This window comes from Dreissena polymorpha, chromosome 15, assembly GCF_020536995.1.
Source record: "Dreissena polymorpha isolate Duluth1 chromosome 15, UMN_Dpol_1.0, whole genome shotgun sequence".
NCBI classification, from domain to species: Eukaryota; Metazoa; Mollusca; class Bivalvia; order Myida; family Dreissenidae; genus Dreissena; species Dreissena polymorpha.
Genome location: NC_068369.1, coordinates 22335740 through 22360580, shown reverse-complemented (window position 1 = coordinate 22360580; position 24841 = coordinate 22335740). Strand labels below are relative to the sequence as shown.

The 24841-nt window shown below is 34.5% G+C and overlaps 1 protein-coding gene across 5 annotated transcripts in view; it reads right to left on the bottom strand.

Moving 5' to 3' along the window:
- Positions 1-24841, bottom strand: part of LOC127860136 (transient receptor potential cation channel subfamily M member-like 2) — a 101437-nt gene that overhangs the window by 53317 nt on the left and 23279 nt on the right. For 4 of the 5 annotated variants that reach the window (XM_052397987.1, XM_052397986.1, XM_052397983.1 and 1 more), the window contains 17 exons: positions 23786-23960; positions 23001-23181; positions 21779-21942; positions 19960-20149; positions 18987-19191; positions 18477-18679; positions 17509-17609; positions 16751-16885; positions 14370-14429; positions 11987-12206; positions 10634-10755; positions 10085-10185; positions 9210-9435; positions 7899-8119; positions 6458-6566; positions 5845-5973; positions 1837-1872 (listed from right to left, as the gene is read on the bottom strand). In XM_052397987.1, the coding sequence (XP_052253947.1) occupies positions 1837-1872; positions 5845-5973; positions 6458-6566; positions 7899-8119; positions 9210-9435; positions 10085-10185; positions 10634-10755; positions 11987-12206; positions 14370-14429; positions 16751-16885; positions 17509-17609; positions 18477-18679; positions 18987-19191; positions 19960-20149; positions 21779-21942; positions 23001-23181; positions 23786-23960 (2578 nt within the window). The remainder of the gene's footprint in view (positions 1-1836; positions 1873-5844; positions 5974-6457; positions 6567-7898; positions 8120-9209; positions 9436-10084; positions 10186-10633; positions 10756-11986; positions 12207-14369; positions 14430-16750; positions 16886-17508; positions 17610-18476; positions 18680-18986; positions 19192-19959; positions 20150-21778; positions 21943-23000; positions 23182-23785; positions 23961-24841) is intronic. The other variant, XM_052397985.1, reaches the window with a different exon arrangement.

The following is a 24841-nucleotide window of genomic DNA, read 5'->3' as shown; positions in this document are numbered from 1 at the left end:
TTATTATTGTTAATAAAGATAACTGGATATCACTTATATTTTATTTTCAACTTTCATTTTTAAATGTGTTTTAGAAACACTGCTACCATTATTTCAAAGGAGTTTTAGAAACAATTGATCGAAATTACTGTCCTCATGTGCGAGGGAAGATTTATAAACATTGGCCAGAGAAACTTATGGATTTAATTAACGGGAGTTAAAACTATACGTAACAACATTGCTTCTTACTTTCATTAAAGAAGGAATCACAAATACATGTACCTCCTGTATTATGTATCTGACCAATTGCTTTACTCAGCAATAGATAATGCATTAATTAGTATAAAACGAGTATACTGTTCAATAGGGAAAATAAAATAAATACACTATATAATACACCAACAAAAGAATAATAATCTTACTTTGGCATGGAACTTAAACCAAGAACTATAATACTAATGCCAATTAAAAAAAATTAAGAACAATACATTATATTTCACAGTAATTGATCTTTTAAACCAATAAATTAAAGAGCAAAGTAGGGTTAGTAAGCATCTTTAGTGATAGTGGTAGTTCCATCAAAGATTTTACACTCACCTGCTTTAAAACATTTTTTTTATTATAACTGTATGCAGTATTTACATATTAAAAAAACATACTTTGTAATTGGGGCATTTGGTGCATTCATATTCAATTAGTAAACAAGTTAATTTATCATTTTATATCTTATTGTTATTTGACCTTAAGAAATTGTGCAATCAATTTTAGGTCAATATACTTGTATGTAATGTTATTTCTAGGTAAAATAAAGTGCCTCATACTTATTGATTCAACAAGAGCATCACATAACTGGTGCCACGCTCGGCTGCGAAAGTTTGTCAGATTTTTTTTTTAGAGGTCACAGTGACCTTGACCTTTGACCTAGTGACCCAAAAATGGGTGTGGCATGTAGAACTAATCAAGGTGCAGCTACATATGAAGTTTCAAGTTGTAGGTGGAAGCACTTTTATTTTAGAGCCAAAGTTCAAAACCTTAACAAAATGTTAAGGTTTTTCGGACGATACAGACATGCTGGCTATGACAATACCTCGGGTTTTCTCCGAAAACAGCCGAGCTAAAAATTGAATTTACATATAAAAAGCAGCACATACAACCATGGCCTCAAAACATGTACTGGACTTTGGGAAATATTTATTTTACAAAAATGTATATAAAATTATTACACATATTTAAGGCATCATTAAATGTTTGCATACAAAAGTTACTAGATGTACATGTACAAATTTAGAGGGCAACAGAGAGGAAGTCAAACAGCAAAAGAATATTCTACAAAACAACTACTTAAGGAAATTTAATCTACAAATATGACCAACTTTTAAGAGAACACAGAGTATTCAAATAGAAAAAAACAAAACATCTGAAGAGTTTTTGTTGATCAAAAGACTAAATCGATATTTTCTACTCAGTTAAAGTTAAATATTGCATACATGTAAATGACAAAACATGAAGTTGTTACTTAGTCGAATCATAAGATGAGCTTAAACACTATTAATTGAAACTAAGAGAACAGTGTTAATATAATTGTGTTGTATTAACCATTTACATAGCATAGGATTAATACTGATATGTTTGTAATGAAGCTGCAGTGGAATTACATTGTGTGATTGACTACTTTTAGTAGGTGTGGGTCAATTTGATAATGAGTTTACACAAACGTTGATGATGAGACAATGTGAATATTTAGAAACACGAGAATATAGTATTGTTAAAAATATTGTCCGTGTAAACAGAAAACAAAACGCAACAATGGCTACAGAGGGTTGTACATGAAACTAGAATAAAAATTAAAGACAGTACCTCATGCTTGATTGTTGTATTAATTTCTCGAAATATCTAACAAAAGGAAAGTTAAACATGTTATTTGATAAAAACTAAATGTAAAACCATCCTGAGTGTACAGACAACATAAAATATTGACCTAAATATTGCGTTTATTTGGCTAGTACTTTTTACTTGATACCTACAAGTGACGTAAAGAGTCCAGAGAAAACAAGTACATTTTGAAGGCTAAACTAAGAAAAACACTTTACGCACATGCATTTAACCCCTTTTTCACAGAGCACAGCCAAATTTATTAACATGGTGTTAAGGCTCTGTGCAAAAAAAATACAATTACAATTCATTATGTTACAAAATATAATCAGATACATATCTTTTTTATGTAACTGAATAATAAATCAACTCATTCATATAAAGCATTAATTTTTTACTTAAATTATTAACTTGCTAATAATCTAACAGTTGGACAAGATCATTATTTATTTTCAATGATTTCAACAAAGGGAAGATTTTTTCTGTAATTTCTAGCATACAGATTCTTAATAAATATCTTGAATAAACTCACACTTTCTAACATCTATGACTACTATATTGTTTATGTTACAATTTTCAGTGAAGATAAATATCACAGTAGCATAATGCACTAAAGTATTTGCCTAGCCACAAGAACACAATCAAGCGCCGGTTAAACCAAGTACCAATAAGACTTAAGACTCAATTACGCTTAGCTGAATGCAAGTTGGCAGTGCATTAAATCATATCGAAAGGTTCATAAAAAATTAATAACGGCTTCCTGAATTGCTTAACACACAATGTCAGCAAATCTTGCCATAATATCCACTATCATTAAATAATTGGTTTTAAGCGTAAGGCTCATTTATCTGCAGTCAACTTATTGCTAGTCTTACACACATTTTAAGTGTTCAAGAAGTGTTCTACACTTTGTGCAGCATTATACAGCAGACAGAATAATTAACTGAACTTACTTCAATGTGAAAGATCATCTGGTTTTTCAAAACAAGAAACTGTTTCATTTGCATCTAAACACAACTATTGGTTGAGGTCCAAACATAAATATCTAGGGGATAAACATTTCATTTATATGTCATAACTAGTAAACCCTAACAACGAGATCACCTACTTGTGTCCATTGATCCCTATGAGTCTATAAAACCTATGACACTCTCAAATTAATGAGACATTTGTATTAAACTATGCCCTTTACCTCATAGATACGCATTTCGACAGGTTTGTAGTTCCTTAGAAAATCAAATTAAATTAAAGACCTTCCTTAATAGGTTAAAGTATTATAGGCTTCATTTCAAACCCTTAGATAATGATGAGCAGCAAACAGCATAAAGCCTGAACAGCCTGCTAGTTACTTGCAGAGGCTGTTCTAGTTTTATGCTGGTTGCATAAAGCCTTTTTCACTTAACCTCTGAGCAGGAAAGGGTTAAGATGCTTTCATGCTTTCTAATGTGTTTTAAATAATCATTGTGATATGTTAACTACATTATGACATGCTACATTTTACACAATGTTAAAAAAAACACAATGTAACATATCATGAATTTTTGGGTTATTTTATCCTTCATGAATATTATTAACATTGCTCGTGACCTCATCCTGGAAAATGCATATACCGGGTACTCTTTGTACATAACTGTAACCTCAATCATATACCGGGTACTCTTTGTACATAACTGTAAACTCAATCATATACCAGGGTACTCTTTGTACATAACTGTAAACTCAATCAGTTGATGTACACCATGTATTGTTAAATCAAACTAAATGCATATACCGGGTACTCTTTGTACATAACTGTAAACTCAATCAGTTGATGTACACCATGTATTGTTAAATCAAACTAAATGCATATACCGGGTACTCTTTGTACATAACTGTAAACTCAATCAGTTGATGTACACCATGTATTGTTAAATCAAACTAAATGCATATACCGGGTACTCTTTGTACATAACTGTAAACTCAATCAGTTGATGTACACCATGTATTGTTAAATCAAACTAAATGCATATACCGGGTACTCTTTGAACATAACTGTAAACTCAATCAGTTGATGTACACCATGTATTGTGTTAAATCAAACTAAATGCATATACCGGGTACTCTTTGTACATAACTGTAAACTCAATCAGTTGATGTACACCATGTATTGTTAAATCAAACTAAATGCATATACCGGGTACTCTTTGTACATAACTGTAAACTCAATCAGTTGATGTACACCATGTATTATTAAATCATATACCGGGTACTCTTTGTACATAACTGAAAACTCAATCAGTTGATGTACACCATGTATTGTTAAATCAAACTAAATGCATATACCGGGTACTCTTTGTACATGACTGTAAACTCAATCAGTTGATGTACACCATGTATTGTTAAATCAAACTTAATGCATATACCGGGTACTCTTTGTACATAACTGTAAACTCAATCAGTTGATGTGTACCATGTATTGTTAAATCATATACCGGGTACTCTTTGTACATAACTGTAAACTCAATCAGTTGATGTACACCATGTATTGTTAAATCATATACCGGGTACTCTTTGTACATAACTGTAAACTCAATCAGTTGATGTACACCATGTATTGTTAAATCAAACTAAATGCATATACCGGGTACTCTTTGTACATAACTGTAAACTCAATCAGTTGATTTACTCCATGTATTGTTAAATCAAACTCATAGAGAATTTGCACTCTTTGACCTATTATAATTTCAGTGTTGTAAGTAATTGAAAATCATGTAATTTATATGCAAAACAAACCCCTAACATATATCATGAAGAACAATCGTGTGTTATCACTGCATTCCATTGAAATTTATATCTCATGCACACCAAATAAGATGTTATCATCACATAATTTATCCTACCATATATCTGTGTTTACATTGAATTTGAAAATTCTTACAATTAAAAATACTGAGATTATTATTGGAAATCCTGTTCATTGACCTGACACATAGAGAATAACAGGTTACTGTCACATCCTTTTGTAATATATCAGGCGAGGCTTATAATAATATAACGGCAAGGCTTGCCGAGCTGTTATTTTATTCGTGCCGAGCATGATTTATTACAAAACGATGGGACAGTAACCTGTTTTTCTGTTTATCATACCACATTTTCTTGAAAATCTGCAAATCAATCAATTTTTTATTCAAAATGTATGGAATCTCAGCTGATTTTGCTGATCCAGCTTTTACACGTTGACATATGTAGCAACCGCGTTCGAAAAGAAACACAAATAATCGCTTATTTTTAAACATCATATAGAGGAAAAAAGTTGTTTGCACTACGAATGGAATGAGAAGAGTACACCCGCTTTAATTATAAACGTCTTGAATTCGAGACCAGGAATGGACTGCAGCAACAAATTTTACACAAGAACACACTTCACCGGATAGTTTGGAGATGCCATTTTGGAGATGTTTATTGAAATTGACATTTTGATGAAGGCGACAATATTGACAAAGCATGTTAAATCGTTTGTTTACAAGTAAATAGTTGAGGATTAGCATACAGTTATCATTTGTCTTGACTTTGTGTGCAATACTTGCGAGTGCAATGACTATATCGATATTAATGATTTATTGTCCCATTTATGACGCCATTTAACTTCTGTATTGTGGGCTGTGGTGATTTAAAAAAAAATGTTTTTGTGATTTATGACTTTAAACTAGAATATAATATGTATGTTCTTGATATCAAATTGTTGTTTTTTTGTTGAACCTGATTCATGTTGATAGCAATTGTTGTCTTTATTGCAAATCCCACGTTACTCCAAACATTGACTGATATAAGAACTTCCTGTTGACCGCGATATAAAAAAATATATCAGGCAACGTTATATCAGGCAGATATCAATGCCGTGGTATGATAAATGCTCTGAGCACATGCTGAGATCTGATACTGAGATCTCATAGATCCTATACTTAGATCTGATACTGAGATCTGATAGATCCAATACTGAGATCTCATACATACCTGCCGCACTTCCTCCATGAAGATTGTGAACACCCACACTATGAGCACCATTTCAGCAGCAGACACTGTTGGCGTGAAGTTGAATATAAGAATATACGTGTACAGACTCAGGAAGACGATGTACGAAAGCTGCAATGAAACAAACCCTTTTCTTATACCTAATTTTAGTTTCATCACACTATTTAATTTAAATAAATGAATACATCAAATGAAAAGATTACTATTTATTTAAATAATTTAGATATGCTGCAATTTTAGAGATTTTTTACTCTTTGAATATCAACAGGAATTTGCTCTTATTAAGCCAAAGCATTTATATGGTAAACAGCACAAAATCACCTGCGCCATAAACCACATTTTACATGAAAATGGGCTACACACCACATTTTATATGAGAATGGGCTACACACCACACTGTACATGAGAATGGGCTACACACCACATTTTACATAAGAATGGGCTACACACCACACTGTACATGAGAATGAGCTAAACACCACATTGTACATGAGAATGGGCTACACACCACACTGTTCATTAGAATGGTCTACATACAACATTGCACATGAGAATGAGCGACATACCACTGTGTACATAAGAATGGGCTACATACCACATTGTACATGAAGATGATGACAGGAGCAGTAAAGAAATAATACAGCGTTTGTCTTGGTGAGATCTCATGTGTACTTGGCGTCTTTTGCACAATATGTTCAGATTTCCTGCAAGAAATAATGCAAACTAATAACAAGACAGACAGACAGACATTTTATTTGACTTGCACAATGAACATCATCAACATCACATGTGGTTAGTATTGATATATGTCAACATGTATATTTGCAGAAAAGCAAGTGTCAAAAACATGAATATGTAACAGAACAAATGCATATTGAAGTAAAGAGGATGAATGGTAAATTACCTTTTACAATTTAATAAATTCGATCTGATACTCAACGATTCCTTAACAAATAAACAAAGTTTCATCAGTTCAGACCTATTGGTTTATTGTAGCAATTGAACATACTTAATAATAACAGATGGATTTTTATAGTAATATTTTTTTTCTTTTTCTTTTTTATATTAAGAAGTGTTGAAGAAACACATCCAAAATGAAGTTCGTCCTCGATATCTGTGGCATAACAACAAAGAAAGTATCTTTCTTTTACAATATCAATGTCATAAAATACAATATCAGTGACAAAAACTGCCTCTGTTCGTGCCTAAAATACCCAAATATGTGGGTTTTGCATAGCTCATGACAGTCTAGTTTCAAGAACTAGATTTCCATCATGGCAAGCTTCATACCTATCACAATTTTGCCTTGATACCTCATATCCTAGTTAAGATTTGCCTCTGACAAAAATTCACCATGAAAGTTCATAAGTGCATAACATATGAAAACAAGAGTTATGGCTCTGGTGCACTGCACAATTCATCATTCTGATCTTTCTATTCAATGCCAAGTTGACACCTCTTTGAGGTTGCAAGATATGCCCTTTTCAAAATTAAATGTAATAAATGTAATAAATTAGCAAAGAGCAATAAACTTTCAACAAGAGCACCGCATTACAGGTGCCACGCTTGGCTACGGGTGCAGTTTTGAATAAATGAAAGCTTGTCAATTTTTTTTTAGAGGTCACAGTGACCTTGACCTTTGACCTAGTGACCCAAAAATGGGTGTGGCATGTAGAACTAATCAAGGTGCAGCTACATATGAAGTTTCAAAGTTGTAGGTGGAAGTGCTTCGATTTTAGAGCCAATGTTTAGGTTTTAGCACGACGTGGACGGCGGACAGCAGGACAAGCTGGCTATGAAAACGCCAAGCTAAAAATGGTGGAAAGCGTTTCTGTTGTAGATTATGCTTTAAACACAATTCAAGAATAAAGTTTAACAAAGGGCAATAACTCTAGAAATAGGAGAGCATTCTTAATAAGATCTACCTACCGTTACAAATTCAATTTTTCATTTTCCATGCTTTGTACATGAAATCCAACGTCTGGATGACAAAACAAAGATAGACAGATGCATAGTCTATGAACAAATAAACTTACATGGACGACCGACTCTCCATCTTGTTTAGCTTAGGCTGCTGTTTCTGGCCTTTGAGAGCGCTTGGTGGCCTCTGTGAAGGCTCGAGCCTGGTGCCCCCATCCCTGACCAGAGAGCCTTGATCCAGGGCCTGGGGGTGGTCGGGGTTTGAGGACAGGTCCATGTGCACGTTGAATTTGAGCAGGGGCACAATAAGGAAGGGGCAGAACATGCAGACGAGAAGCTGAAAGATATGTTCTTGTGCTATAGATGATTCTGCATGTACATCTGTCTATGATATTTGCATTAACCCTTACAATGCGGGAACTGAATTTTTAAGGCCTTTGCAAACAGTTTGGATCCAGATGAGACGCCACAGAACGTGGCTTCTCATCAGGATCCAAACTGTTTGCTATTCTGATAGTATTCTTTGAAAAAAAATCGAAGAAAATGCGAATTTTATAAATTCAGCAGACGACATTTTAGCAGACGACAAATTTCCCAGCATTCAAAGGGTTAAAGCAAAAATGTGGATATCATGTGGTTACTACATAAATATAATTTAATGGCCATATGAAGTATTTTGCTGATAACAATTTGTATCCACTGAAGAGGGTTTCTAATAAAAGGAAACGGACTCAATAGCGTTTATATAAGCCTTCGGCTTTCGATGCAATCAAGCTAAAATAAATAGGTTTAAACTAAAAGAAGTTTCTTAAATTGATCGAAACATGCCTTAATCTAATGTGATAGATTTAAGCAAACTTTCCCATTATAGCATTTAATTTTTGGTGCTCTGAGAAAATTGGGGTAAATGCATGTGTGGATAGTGTCGTCCCAGATTAGCCTATGCAGTCTGCACAGGCCAAAGCAACTTCTACACTCCATGAATATATTACCTTCACTTCCACAATACCTATGATCAACTTGTCTTCATTTGTTCAATTTATAGATTATAGCAGGTACTGTATTTAGTTCTGAATTATATTTTATTTTATTTATTTCATGTACAAATTTCCTTTTTGTATTATTTTATGAATGTAAGTTAATTCTGTGGTGGGTGGTTTTTAAGCTACCCAGACATGTCATGTATTGATTTCACATCTAGTTATTTTAGGTCATATGTTATCTCGTGTCAGCCAATTTTGAATTGAAAATTCAATACATGAGGCACACACTGTGAAAACGGGGCTTAATGCTTGTGCAGAAAGTGTTGTCCCAGATAAGCCTGTGCTGACAACACAGGCTAGTCTTAGACGACACTTTATGCATATGCATTAAGCCCCGTTTTCCAACAGCAAGGCTGATACTTAATTTCGGAGTGTAATCCCTACCCTGTATATGCTGTTCTCCTGAGCCAGCCTGCCATGCCAGATACTGTTGAGGAGGGACTGACACGCGGTCTGTGAGATGAACTCCTTGTTATCGGCCTTCACTGCAATCAACATGCACGTCGTGTCCCCCCAGTTGGACAGTTCACGAATGAGAAGATCCTGCGCCTTGTGCTCATCTGTCGTATGGCACTCGCTGAGGACCCCAACCGCCAATTCAGACCATTCGCTAGAGTAATAGCATCCAAGGTTACGTAATTCTGGGATAATTTTAAGTTATTTAATTATCAATAATTGTTTCTTTGAAAAAGGATTGAACAATTGTCATATGGCATTCACAAAGGTCCGCCAATTTAGACCAATTTTGCTGAGTTATCATGGGTACATAAGAATGTTGATACAATTGCAAGCACTTGTTTCGTAATTAAAGGATTGAAAAAAAAGCAATAGTTTTTTCAAAAAATGATTTAAACAATTTCATATGGCACTCTCTGAGGACACCAACCACTAATTCAGACTATTCGCTACAGTTATAGTTACCATGGTTACATAAAAATTTCGGTACAATATATAGTTGCTAGTCATTGTTTTTATTCGTCAAAAATGGAGTGAAAAACATTTAATTCTATACCAAGTATGTTAACTTGCAATAATGTATATATAAAACAATCCAGTATTTAATTTACTTGCTTGTGTTTGAGACCAACAATACTTCAAAAGAGAACAAAATATTATATTCTAAACTAAATTATTTTTTCCTGATTTCAATAATAAATAATTTAAGTCATTAAAATAAATGTTAGACTTCAGACAGTGGTGTAAGAAAGTGTTTAATTTCCTGCATCAATCTAAACAACCAAACAATCCAATGCTCCTACTCAAGGCAGCCTTGAATGGTGATGACCAACTCTGTGTCGTCTGTCTTGTTCTTCAACATCTTTAGTAAGTTGAATCCAACAAGAGCAGCTGCTATGGCATCCTGAATTATATCAGATAATCATTTCCATCACTTTTTTGTGTGAGAAATGTATCATTTCATGTTGAATTGAACATTTTATCATCATTTTCCGATACATTATTTTTCTATCACAAAACATTGTTGAAATATTTGTATTTCTATCATCAGATCAGACAAAACTCTGCACAGAGGTTTACTTAAGGGTAAATACTGGTATAAAGGTTAAAACTAAAAAGATACCTTTTTAATTAGTTAATTGGGGCATTTTAACTTTAATTCTCTAGCAACACAGCAGATAAAAATAGAAAATTTGACATATTTCGTAATTGCTAAGTAAAATGCTTAAAACGATCCAATTATTTGTTGTTTTTTAAACAATATGGGCCGAGCAAGTTTTATTTGAAACCTTAACTTCGCCAACGATAGAAATTCTTCATTGAACATACATGTATATTTGTGTAGGTATTACCTTGCCCTCCACCCAGAATGTCTTGGCCATGTCCTGTTGAATCATGAGGATGGACCAAATGAACAGATCCTGGAAGGGTTGTTCAAAGTCAGGCATGGGCTTCTCATCTGACTTCTTTAGTTCTAGAAATAAAAAGAGACTAGTTCTTGAAAACAAGGGCTTAACACATGTGTGTCTACCCTTTGCATGCTGGGAAATTTGTCGTCTGCTAAAATGTCGTCTGCTGAATTTCTAAAATTAGCATTTTCTTCGATTTTTTTAAAAGAATACTATCAGAATAGCAAACAGTTTGGATCCTGATGAGACACCACGTTTTGTGGCGTCTCATCTGGATCCAAACTGTTTGCAAAGGCCTTCGAAAATTCGGTTCCCGCGCTGAAAGGGTTAAGTGTCATCCTAGATTAGCCTGTGCAGTCTGCACAGGCCAATCAGGGGCAACACCTTCTGCTTTATGGTATTTTTCGTTTCAAGGAAGTCTCTTGTAAACAAAATCGAGTCTAGGCAGAAAGTGTCATCCCTGATTAGCCTGTACAGACTGAAGAGGCAAATCTGGGATGAGTCTTCATGCACATGCATTTAGTCCAGTATTCCCACATGCGTCTCAATACATTATTGGACATTTTTTATAAACATTACATCTCCGATTTTTTTGCAAAAATAAAAGTGATAAAAAACAAACAATATAAACTATAATGTAAACTATATATTACACACATAAATAGTTAAATATAAACATAACAAATTGAGTTTACATTAACTAAAGCGAAATCAAAATGAAGTTTAAACTCCAAAAACAACAATAATCAAATACTATTTCTGAAATCAACATTCGCTGTCTGATTCAAGAATTATTGGTTAATTGAGTTCTAAGTTGGAAGATAAACAATACAATTCATTGAAATTATTAAGTAAATTATTAAGTAATGTTTTTACTGCTTTAAAAGAAAGCAAAAGTGGTGTTCATTGACAGTCTTTGATATGCATGTGCAACATATATATTTTATTTTGAAGTATGTCTATAAAAATGTTTTCAATCAATACTAACTAATTGGACCAATGAAGTACAAAAATCACCTCAATGTGAAGCATAATATGCAGTATGACATAATTATCTTTAATTATTAATCAAACTAAAGAGAAAATTATAATGCAGGATACATGGCACTAATACTTTGAACACATACACCTTACTCGCATAAATTATTTCAGCATGAATTACAGGTTTTTAATACAGCATATTTTCTGTGAAAGGCTTTTTCTAGAAAAATCTCTAGGCATTTCCCTCTGAAGTGGGCGCATAACAAAATATCAGCGTCACATTAAATCAAACGAGCTATACAAAAAGTAACCTACTTCCGTCTGTATGGTCTGGGCTCCTTGCGGGATTCAACATCACTGTGGCAAAGTCTTTGAGGCCAGTCTTGGCAGTTTTGGCTGGTGCTTCATTGTCTAGTATGTAATCCACGTTAAGGAGAGAGTACGCCTCATTGGTCAGGTAATTTGGGTGAAAAGTGTCCCCCATAAGGCTCTGAATCAGGAGGCCCACGTCGAGCAGGGAAAAGTTCTTTCTTGTCTGAAATTTTATGCCAATCATACATTTGATTATTATAATTTCCAGCCCTGGATTATTTACTAATATTCAGCCTTTTAAAAAAAACAAGTCTAGTGCAAATTTATGTTTCCTAAATTCAAATCGGCATCAGTGTATTATAATGCTTGGATGTTGTATTTTGAACGGCATTTTGGATATTATTTATGGCATTTAATGCATAGGCATAACAAAATTGTTACAATATGAAGTTTGTCCATCTCATAGGCACAACAAACTTGTTACAATATGAAGTTTGTCCATCTCATAGGCATAACAAACTTGTTACAATATGAAGTTTGTCCATCTCATAGGCATAACAAACTTGTTACAATATGAAGTTTGTCCCTCTCATAGGCATAACAAACTTGTTACAATATGAAGTTTGTCCCTTTCATAGGCATAACAAACTTGTTACAATATGAAGTTTGTCCCTCTCATAGGCATAACAAACTTGTTACAATATGAAGTTTGTCCATCTCATAGGCATAACAAACTTGTTACAATATGAAGTTTGTCCCTTTCATAGGCATAACAAAATTGTTACAATATGAAGTTTGTCCCTCTCATAGGCATAACAAACTTGTTACAATATGAAGTTTGTCCATCTCATAGGCATAACAAACTTGTTACAATATGAAGTTTGTCCATCTCATAGGCACAACAAACTTGTTACAATATGAAGTTTGTCCATCTCATAGGCATAACAAACTTGTTACAATATGAAGTTTGTCCCTCTCATAGGCATAACAAACTTGTTACAATATGAAGTTTGTCCCTCTCATAGGCATAACAAACTTCTTACAATATGAAGTTTGTCCCTTTCATAGGCATAACAAACTTGTTACAATATGAAGTTTGTCCCTCTCATAGGCATAACAAACTTGTTACAATATGAAGTTTGTCCATCTCATAGGCATAACAAACTTGTTACAATATGAAGTTTGTCCATCTCATAGGCATAACAAACTTGTTACAATATGAAGTTTGTCCATCTCATAGGCATAACAAACTTGTTACAATATGAAGTTTGTCCATCTCATAGGCATAACAAACTTGTTACAATATGAAGTTTGTCCATCTAATAGGCATAACAAACTTGTTACAATATGAAGTTTGTCCATCTCACAGAAACATCTCAGCCTTGTTCTGGGAAAACACGATCAAGTGCATATGAGTCGCGTTCTGAGAAAACTGGGCATAATGCATGTGCGTAAAGTGTCGTCCCAGATTAGCCTTTGCAATCCGCACAGGCTAATCAGGGACGACACATTCCGCTTTTATGACATTTTTCGTTTAAATGAAGACTCTCCTTAGCAAAAGTCTAATTTAGGCGGAAAGTGTCGTCCCTGATTAGCATGTGCGGACTGCACAGGCTAATCTGGGATGACACTTTACGCACATACATTATGACCAGTTTTCTCAGAACGCGACTCATATGTGTAAAATCAGCCTATTCAGTCAACACAGGCTTTTCAGAGACAAAACATTTGGCCTATACTGGATGTTTGCTAAGGAGAGGCTTCCTATGCAGACTGCACACACTTCACTTAAATGCATTAAATCTCACTTTCCAGGAGCACGGCTCAAATATAAAATGGTACGTCATGTGAGATTAGAGTGACTTACAGGGGCGTCTCTGTTCTTAATCTTTGTCAGTAATGACCGCAACAAGCAATTGTTTGGTATCTGAAATGACTTACAGGGGTGTCTCTGTTCTTAATCTTTGTCAGTAATGACCGCAACAAGCAATTGTTTGGTATCTGAAATGACTCACAGGGTCTTCTTTGTTTTTAATCTTTGTCAGTAATGACCGCAACAAGCAATTGTTTGGTATCTGAAATGACTTACAGGGGCGTCTCTGTTCTTAATCTTTGTCAGTAATGACCGCAACAAGCAATTGTTTGGTATCTGAAATGACTTACAGGGTCTTCTTTGTTCTTAATCTTTTTTCAGTAATTACCGCAACAAGTAATTGTTTGGTATCTGAAATGACTTACAGGGTCTTCTTTGTTCTTAATCTTTGTCAGTAATTACCGCAACAAGTAATTGTTTGGTATCTGAAATGACTTACAGGGTCTTCTTTGTTCTTAATCTTTGTCAGTAATTACCGCAACAAGCAATTGTTAGGTATCTGAAATCACTTACAGGGTCTTCTTTGTTCTTAATCTTTGTCAGTAATGACCGCAACAAGCAATTGTTTGGTATCTGAAATGCAAAAATAACAAACATGAACCACAACAATAATAACATATACAGAGTTCAATACTTCTCCATGAAAAAAGTAAAATTTATTTGTTGTTCAATATTTAACAAGGGACAAAATTGTCACAAAACCAGGTTTTCAACTCAAAGTGTGACCTTGACCTTAGAGATATCAACATAATTCTTTTGTGCGACACACCGTCCAATGATGGTGAACAAATGTGCCAAATGATTTTAAAATCTCACCATGAACGACATAGTTATGGCCCTGACAAGCTCATTTATGGCCATTTTTGACCTTTGAACTCAATGTGTGACCTTGACCTTGGAGAAAAGGACGTAATTCTTTCGCGCGACACACCGTCCAATGTTGGGGAACAAATGTGCCAAATGATTTTAAAATCTCACAATGATCGACACAGTTATGGCCCAGACAAGCTTGTTCCGCCTGCCCGCCAGCCGACATTCGCAAATCTAATAACCAGTTTTTTCCTTCGAAAACAAAAAAACAATGCCAATAAAGTTAGTAAAAGTCTAACTTTCTGCAAATACCAATGTCTTTTGCCGGTTATTATTTTGGGTGCCTACTGGTTAGCGAGTATTTGTCGGACAGCAGTATTTACCGGACATTCTACTTATTTATTGTATTGTAAGGCTGCAACGCAATTTGCTTAGTCAGATACTTACAGATGTTTGTTTTCTTGAAGTTTACAGCAAAAATTCGTTAAATGCTTGTATTAAAGTTAAACAAGTGTGATGTTTTCAAATCTAGTAGGAATGTAATGCGACCTCCTGGCGGGGTATATTAATAGCCCGCACATGCTAAAAAAAAATCCCTTACTGAAACCCAAACCGTTTGCTTGAGATTTTTGTTCGTCTACTGTAATAGAGCATGTCTCAATTATTTGTATTACAATCTTTAATTTTAACAAAAACTTATGTGTTTAACAAGCACACATGATTTAAATTATAGATTTTTTATATTAAAATTTGCTGTATACATATATCTGAATTGCTCACGAAATGTACTAAGTAAACAGTTAAATATAATTGAAACAAATCTCATTTAAAATTATAAATTCACTGTTTGGATTTTCTCACTTGAAAACCACAAAGATCTATAAATAAACATGCTTATTTATATATTTGTTTGAACTGATATTGGAAACAAATTATTAGTATATTAACACACTCAGAAAGCGACATAATTATTTCACTATCAAAGTAATGTATTTACATAATTTTAATGTTAATGTTAAGAAAAGTTTTATTTAAACTCTTATTTGTTTCAAAATACTCAATTTATATAAATGTCCGGTAAATACTTCTGTAAAGTGGAAAATTACCTCACTTTAATGACTCCATATACGGCCCATGTACATACGCATGCGCACATCAAAAAATGTTTTGTTTACATTCGCTTGTAGATGACAAACCCAGGATGCATCAGTAATTTTATATATCTTTTTTTTCCTATTATTTTGAAAGTTGTTAAATAATAACCGTAACTTTTGTCCGAGAAAAACTGCTTGCATTCTATGCTTAGGGTACTCGCAGCCAGTAGTTTTTTTTACCATTTTAGGAATGGGCTCTTTCAATTGGGAAAATCGTATTGAGACTTTAATTGTGTTTTTTAACCAATACTATAACACTGAAAATAAAAGTACCTTTAGCATTATACTTGTTAGCATTATACTTGTTAGCATTATACTTGTTAGCATTAAACTTGTTAGCATTATACTTGTTAGCATTATACTTGTTAGCATTATACTTGTTAGCATTATACTTGTTAGCATTATACTTGTTAGCATTATACTTGTTAGCATTATACTTGTTAGCATTAAACTTGTTAGCATTATACTTGTTAGCATTATACTTGTTAGCATTATACTTGTTAGCATTATACTTGTTAGCATTATACTTGTTAGCATTATACTTGCTAACATTATACTTGTTAGCATTATACTTGCTAACATTATACTTGTTAGCATTATACTTGTTAGCATTAAACTTGTTAGCATTAAACTTGTTAGCATTATACTTGTTGACATTATACTTGTTAGCATTATACTTGTTAAGATTAAGCTCATAGAGCTTAATACTAAGATTAAATAAAAAATATTATATTTAAAACCTTTCATGGAGAATTTTAGGCAGTAGTTTGGGAAAATAAATGTATAAACTTTTTGACACTGGGAATGGGTTGGAAAAATTACCAGCATTTGTTATAAAATAATTGCTTACAATAAATATTTTATAATTGTTTTTTTTTTAAAGAACTTCAATTAGCATAACAATATTGAAGAAGAAATGTTTGCACATACCCTGTTGTAGAGTTGAAGAAGACGTTTTTTTGTGAGAAATTCTTTCAAACTGACCCCATGGTCTAAAAATAGCTCTATGAAATCTACACGGTTTAGCTGAATTGCAGAGAACATGACATCATCCAACCTTCCTGTCTGAAAATGGGTAAAATTGTATTTGTAAGTTGTATAGGAAACTGTTAAAAAAATTATATAGAACATATTTAGAATAATTTCATTTCTTAAGTCAGTATTATTAACTTTCTAATACATGTAGCTGTGCCATAATTTTTCACATAAGCAAGCATTGAGTGGTGAAAGGTCAAGGTCATCCTTCAAGGTCAAAAGTCAAATTTTGCAATATTGAAGATAGCAACTCGATATTTGGCATGCATGCATATCTCATGGAGCTGCACATTTTGAGTGGTGAAAGGTCAAGGTCATCCTTCAAGGTCAAAAGTCAGATTTTGCAATATTGAAGATAGCAACTCGATATTTGGCATGCATGCATATCTCATGGAGCTGCACATTTTGAGTGGTGAAAGGTCAAGGTCATCTTTCAAGGTCAAAGATCAAATATATGGCTTCAAAGCAACGCAGTAGGGGAATCGATAACCCTGATTTTTCTTCGAGGTTTGACGTAAAAAATCCTTTTGTATTAGCATGACATTCCCATATAAATTATAACGTTTCACATTCTCCCTTGATTCATCACATCTTAAAATACATCTGTCTGAAGCAAATGCAAATGGTAGAAAGCATGCAAGAATCATCAATACCGGCCATTGTTTATCATCAGTGAAGATATCACTCTTGGCAACGTCAATTCTGTTCCATGCAAGGGCTAGCCGCAGCTGATCCATAACCTGGTTCTTATTGGCTGATATGAAAAGTAAAATAATAAATAACTCAAACTGTTAGTAAAACATCTTGCAAGTTTGAAATAGGATTGGTATTGATATACTTAATTGTAGATGTACATTATTGTTCGTTTTCACAAAACAGTAAAGGAACATTTTAAAAGGTCAAGAACATAAAGTAGCTATGCAATTGTATTTAAGTCTCCATCTTATTGGCAAATATTTCCTACTTGTAACTATATAAATTTTTCCATTGGTACAGACAAACAATGTCATACCAAGGCTTGCAAATTAACACCACACCCAATTGTAATTTACTTATTTTTTGTGTTGGGATTAGTCAGGAAATAAATTCTACAACCATTCTTCTACCATTTTTTAAAGCAGGGCAGTTGTTAGATGCTTGCTCAAGTTATAAACCATTTAGATCTTCTTGTCCAAGGAAAAATTAAACAAGACTATTGCCAAGCAATATATGTCCCCTTACTGGCTCCACCATTGTCAGAAATATATATGTTTTTAATTGTTGCCATAGCAACCAGAATTTTTGATGTAGGAACAAAATGAAATGACGTGCATAATCTCCATATTGCCATCTATCCATGTTTTTAAGTTTCATGAAAAAAAATTAAGAACTTTTAAAGTTGCAGGATCCAGAAAAGTGTGACGAGACTCGCAGACTCACAGACTGACGGACTGACTAACTGATGGACACACAGATCGCAAACCATAAGTCCCCTCCGGTGAAACCGGTAGGGGACAAAAAGATAAATATACGGTTATATGACTAAAATACTTTAAAATACCATTAATACATTGCGCAAATACTTATTAACAAGGAAAAATCACAATGGCACTTTTTCTTACTTAAAAAGTCTTTTTTATACCTTTAAGAAGAGCCTGCAGCATAATGACATCTATCTCCTTCACGCCTGTCTTGCTGTCAAGGTCAAACACAGAGATGAGGTCACACTTCTCCAGGCACTCCTTGATCCAGTCCAGGTGGATAGCGATCTTGTTGGAGCCAAACTCCCTTTCCACCATCTCCCGCACTGTCAACTCCACTGAGTCCTCCATATAGCGCCGCATTCTGTTGGAAAAGGGAGAAAGTTGAGTATGGCAATCATCTTTTGAACCATGAGCTGCCAATAAACCTAGGCCCCCTCTGGGCATTTATACTTTCTGCCTTAACTGGATTTTCAGATTACAGGAGAGAATTCCTTTCAATGAAAAATTCCATAAAAACTGAAAGTGTCGTCCCTCATCAAACTGTGCGGATAGCACATGCTAATCTGGGATGACAAAAGCACATGCATTAATCCCAGTTTTCCAAAACTAAGGCTCAATTGAAAGTAGATTAAGACCTTATTAAGAGTCTAATTAAAGTGTTTGTATACTTTTTCTGCTTTTTTCCAACTTGGTCCTTGACTTCAATTTCTTCTTCTTTGGCATTTAGGTATGCGTAGGCGAGAATATCTGCTGCCCTGTTGGATCCCTTCACAATCACAGAGGGTGTGTTGTTCTGTATGGCTTGATGCACAGTCTCCAACGTGCCTGGTCCCCCTTCCAACACCAGCAGAACAATGGGAACCGATACGGCATCTTGAAATAGAGGTCATAAAGATATAACAACTAGTTTTTTTATCATGAATAATAGTGTTGGGCTAACACAATGAAAGATTGAAGGTAAACATTTTCATAACTATACTATAAAAGTGTATGTGAAAAAAGCGGCATAATCATTCTTAAAGGCAGGTTAAAATTATAGGTCTTTGTCCGTGAATGTTCATGAAGATCCTAAACACAAATGTAATGCTTTATAAAGTTTATTTCAAAATATGTAGAAAATATACAAAAGATGCGTCTAGCAAACATAAAGCAAAATTTTGTACATAAAAAACAGAGTAGAATTTGGCTATAAAGCGGGTCAAACTTATAGAACTTAGTAAGTGACTTCACCAAATGACCCCTAACACATAGAAGACGTTTTAAATAAATCCCAGAAGAAAAAATAGTGATCATGAGAATTTGCATGGTTATCTTAACCAAATTTCTAAGTGCAACAAGGTGGCATAAGTCTTGGTGAGTAGCCCCTTACAATACCTTAACAATATTTCTACGAGGAGTACGAAGAGGGGGCATAATTCTGCTAAATTCCAGGTCAGAGTTATAAAACATGGTCAGTAATCTCATACAATGACCCCAAACACATGCATACATTTCAAATTTAAAATCTATAGTAGTGATATGATGATGTTGCACATCTACATGACCAAGAGGATTACGCAGATGCTGACAAATATGCAGTCATTTGGGTTAGCAGAAAAGTCAAGCTAAATACTGATGATGCAAACACAAGCCAAAACCTACTTTCTCCAGTCTCCGTCTTGATTTGAGCAATCTCCTTCTCAAGTTTAGCACGGAATGGAATCTCCATGGCAAACTTGTGTTGTGTGGCGTTGTCCACGAGGATAAAGTGGGAGTGATTGGGGTCCAGGAAACTCTCCTTGAACTTCTGTTCCTTCTCTATCCTATAGTTGGCCGGCCAGAGACCTTCACTCTGTAAATGGGGCAAGTTGGATTACTAAATGGCTATAATGCTTACAAAAAAATTAATACAAAAACTTTTAGAGCTCATTTTTTACGGTCAATTACATTTATCAGCATCCTATAGTTGGCCGGCCAGAGACCTTCACTCTGAAAATGGGGCAAGTTGGATTACTAAATGGCTATAATGCTTACAAAAAATTTAATACAAAGACTTTTAAAGCTCAACTTGTACGGTCAATTACATTTATCAGCATCCTGTAGTTGGCTGGCCAGAAACATTCAATCTGAAAAGTGCAAGTTGGATTTATAAGCCTTTACACTCAGATGCATACTAAAATGCTTGAATGTATTTACCGTACCTTAGAAAATCATGTTTAATTTAAGACCTTTCTTAATAGATTTACGTTTTTTAAGGCTTCATTTCCAACCCTGAGATACTGATGAGCAGCAAACAGCATTAAACCTGAACAGTCTGCTAGTAACTCGGAGTGCTGTTCTGGTTTTATTTTAGTTGCATAAAGCCATTTTCACTTTGCTTCTTTCGCGAAAGGGTTAACTTACTATAATGCTAACAGAGCATTACTTGTATAGGACAACCTGGAACAATCACATTTATCACAATCTTGTAGGTCAGATCAGAATGGGAAAACTTTCATATATAACAGACTTTGATTAAAAAAAAATCTTTTTCTATCCTGCAATTGGGCAGCCAGAGACTTACATTCTGAAATGGGGGAAGTTGGATGTATAACCATATTTTATAGCACAAATTGGTCTGACACTAGCCTAGTATTGTGGGAAGACATATAACCCTTATTCTCATAGTATCGGCCCTCCTTAAAAAAAACGTGACTTTAACAAAATACCATCAAGAAGTGCTGGAAGGTTATAGTTTTTTCCAATTTTAAGAAGTTTTAATTTATTTGATGGTTATTCAACAATATTATGACAATCATTCTCATGATTTCCCGTGTTCATTTGAAAGTAGGTCATGTTTATTCCAGGGTGATGCTTTGACTTAACTAGAGCACCGCATAACGGGTGCAACGCTCAGCTACGGGTGCAGTTTTGAATAAATTAAAGCAAGTTAGATTATTTTTTTAGAGGTCACATTGACCTTGACCTTTGACCTAAAGACCCCAAAATGGGTGAGGCATGTAGGTGCATCTACATATGAAGTTTCAAAGTTGTAGGTGGAAGCATTTTGGTTTTAGAGCCAATTTTAAGGTTTTAGCACGACGTTGACGGCAGACAGCAAGCGTAAAAAATTCATATGTATTCATTAAGAGGGTGGAAACTACAATGGACATGCTAGTAGTTTTAATTATTTATAACGCTCCCGTAAAATGTATCAGAAACTACTTATGACAAACAATATAATACATTTTTACAAAACATGTTGCTTATTTTACATAACAAAGAAGCATGTGTGGCTTATTCTTCAAGAGTTATGGGCACAACAAAATGTTTCGGAAACAATTCTAGGAAATTAATTAAACATTGAAATTCACATTCATAGATTCATTCGTTCAAAATGGTAACAAACATAACATTAATGTACAAAATTAAACAGGTACCAATTGAAAAACACACACCATACCGGACCTCTCCTCATGGTAAGACATTGACAATAACACACCTTTTCCTCAATGAGTGACTCCCTGTTCTGAATGCAGCCCCAAGGCGCTATCCCTATGGAGATGATGGGGTTCTTTGAGGTGGAGGCAATCCCAAAGTCTTTCACTGCCTCCCCCACGTGCTTCATCACGCCAGCGTGGGTCCCACCTGTCACTATCCAGGCACCTGGAACACGAGGCCATGAAGGGGGATTACACAAACACCGCAATGTTTAGCTATCTACACCAGTGTTTTGAAATCACATTGTGCGTATGAGCCATGCTTTGGGAAAACTGGGCTTAACCCTTTGCATGCTGTGAAATTTGTAATCTAGCTGCTAAAATGTAGTCTGCTGAATTTCTAAAATTAGCATTTTCTTCGATTTGTTTTCAAAGAATACTATCAGAATAGCAAACAGTTTGGATCCTGATGAGACGCCACGTTCTGTGGCGTCTCATCTGGATCCAAACTGTTTGCAAAGGCCTTAAAAATTTGGTTCCCCCATTGGAAGGGTTAATGCATGTTTGAACAGTTTAATCCCAGATTAGCTTGTGCAATCCACACAGGCTTATAGGAGAAACCACTTTCTGCTTTTTCGATTTTTTTTTGAAAAAAATCTTTTAAACAAAAATCCAGTTTTTGTTATGTAATTTAATTTAATTTATAAGTCTATTGAAATCATGTTATCCCTGGGATGTGACCCATTATGAGCATAATTGGAACAGGAGCATCATTTGAAGAAAAAAATAGAGGACATCTAAATAATGTTACACACCAAATACTAAACCAATGACCCTTGCAGTTTTAGATAAAACAAGCAAATTCGTTGAATTGATATCCCTCGCCAATATGCTTTTGGCCACTCATACCAAGTTTCAATAAAATCGCCAAAGCACTTAAAAAATATGGCTCCGGACACACAAAAAAGCAATTTTTAATACAAAGGACCATAACTCTGTTATTAACAGATGGTGTACAATGCTATTTGGCATGCAACATCCTATTATCCATATATATAGTCATACCAAGTTTCAATAAAATCAACCAAAGCACTTGCAAGATATGGCTCTGGACGGACGGAAGGACAGACTGAAGGGCTGACAGACAGTTCAACTGCTATATGCCAGCCCAGCGGGGGCATAAAAATGATGCAAAACAGACAAAAGGTGATCCAAAAAGTGCACCCTGAGCATGTTGTTGTGCACAGGTAAACTATAAACTAGCATCCCTTCCAACGATTCTACCTGTGGTTAGAGCAGTCTTCATGAGACCCCTCCTGAATGTGTCTCGGAGTCGCTTGTTCATCTGGAAATTCTTTGCACCCCCGGTGACTGAGATGAGCAGGTTGGGTTTGTCAAGCCCCCAGACGTTCATCATCAGCTCCAGCATGTGATTCATCTTAGTATCAACGTCCACCCGGATGTACTGCAAGTGTAACATAACCCTTCACACACATCTCACATCTAATTGAAAATGGTAAGGCAAAACATATGATGCTCGCTCTGGGAAAACCGGACTTAAAGCATATGCGTAAAGTGTCAGCCGATATAAGCCTGTGTAGTCTGCACAGGCTAATCAGGGACAACAATTTGGTCTTAAATGGTATGTTTCATTCTAAGGGAGTCTCTTCTAAGTGAAAATCTGGTTAAGGTGAAAAACTTGCATCCAACATTTGCCTGCATGGACATGCTAATTGGGGACCACAGTTTATGACATGCATTAAACCCCAATTTTCTTGTAAGGCTCATATTTCATGAATTGGAATACTGCTCTAAAGGTCGTAACATTTTTAATCCAATTTTATCTTACTTATTCAAAAAACTTCTTTATCAAGTGAAAGGTCCTAAAATGTAAGTGAATCACTTACAACTAATACTTTAATTACTAGTTAGCATAAAAATAAGTCTTTGAAATGTAATCCATCATTATTGTTTATCTTTATTTCCCTATATTTTGATTTCTGTTCCAACTGAAGCCCAAAGGGTTTTTCTATACCTATATAACTTTGATATCTGCTTTATACTGGTACCTTGCCAATGTTTCCTCCATATCCAACAAACTCAATCTCCCCAAAGGCATTGGTCATCTTCTGTTTGGAATGCCTCTTGTAGTCCCACTTCATGTCAGCACCAACTGGATTGTTCTTGGCAAATTCATTGTGCTCACTTTGCTTGTAGTCACACATGCATTGGTTACCTTTCTCACTGTTAAAAAAAACCTTATCAAATTATATGTAAATGCCTTGTAAGTTTTGATAAAGATATACATTTATAGTGCCAGGTTTAGATAAACAGAAGTGTGAGCTGTAAAACTTATAATACATGAGAATAGATAAGTTTTATGCCTATATGCTTTAAATTTTTAAACATTGTACATAAAAATTTGTGGTTCAGTCTGCCCAGGAGATCAATACAAATTAATGTACTCCAAATTCAAACACTCTCATGAGCCCCATTCAAGCCCTTTCAATTTAAGTCATAATAATTTGCACCAAGCACAACAATTATACTTAACACAATTTAGAACAAGAAATGTGTTTGTCAGAAACACAATGCCCCTACTTGATTTGGTTTATTTATTTATTTTTTTGATTATTGAAACCTGTACCTGCCAAATGATAAATGTAAATTATCTCCCTTTAAAGCTTGTTACTTCCCTTATATTTGTTTTTTTGACCTTTGAACTTGAAGGATGACCTTGACATTGACCTTTTACCACTCAAAATGTGCAGCTCCATGAGATACACATGCATGCCAAATATCAAGTTGCTATCTTCGATATTGCAAAAGTTATGGGCAATGTTAAAGTTTTCGGTCGGACAGACAGACAGACGGACTGATGGACAGTTCAAATGCTTTATGCCACTGTACCGGGGGCATAAACATTACATATGACTTTAATAATTTTAATAATTAAGTAATTTTAGTAATGTTATTTGTTGTGCAACATGTTTGTAACTAATATTACACTCATTTTACCATCAGCAAAGAAATATACAAATTGCTGCTATTGAAGCAAGTAGTCTTAGTTAGGATGTACATAATTTTTTCTTTAAAACAGGAAATGCAGATGCCCACAATTAGAA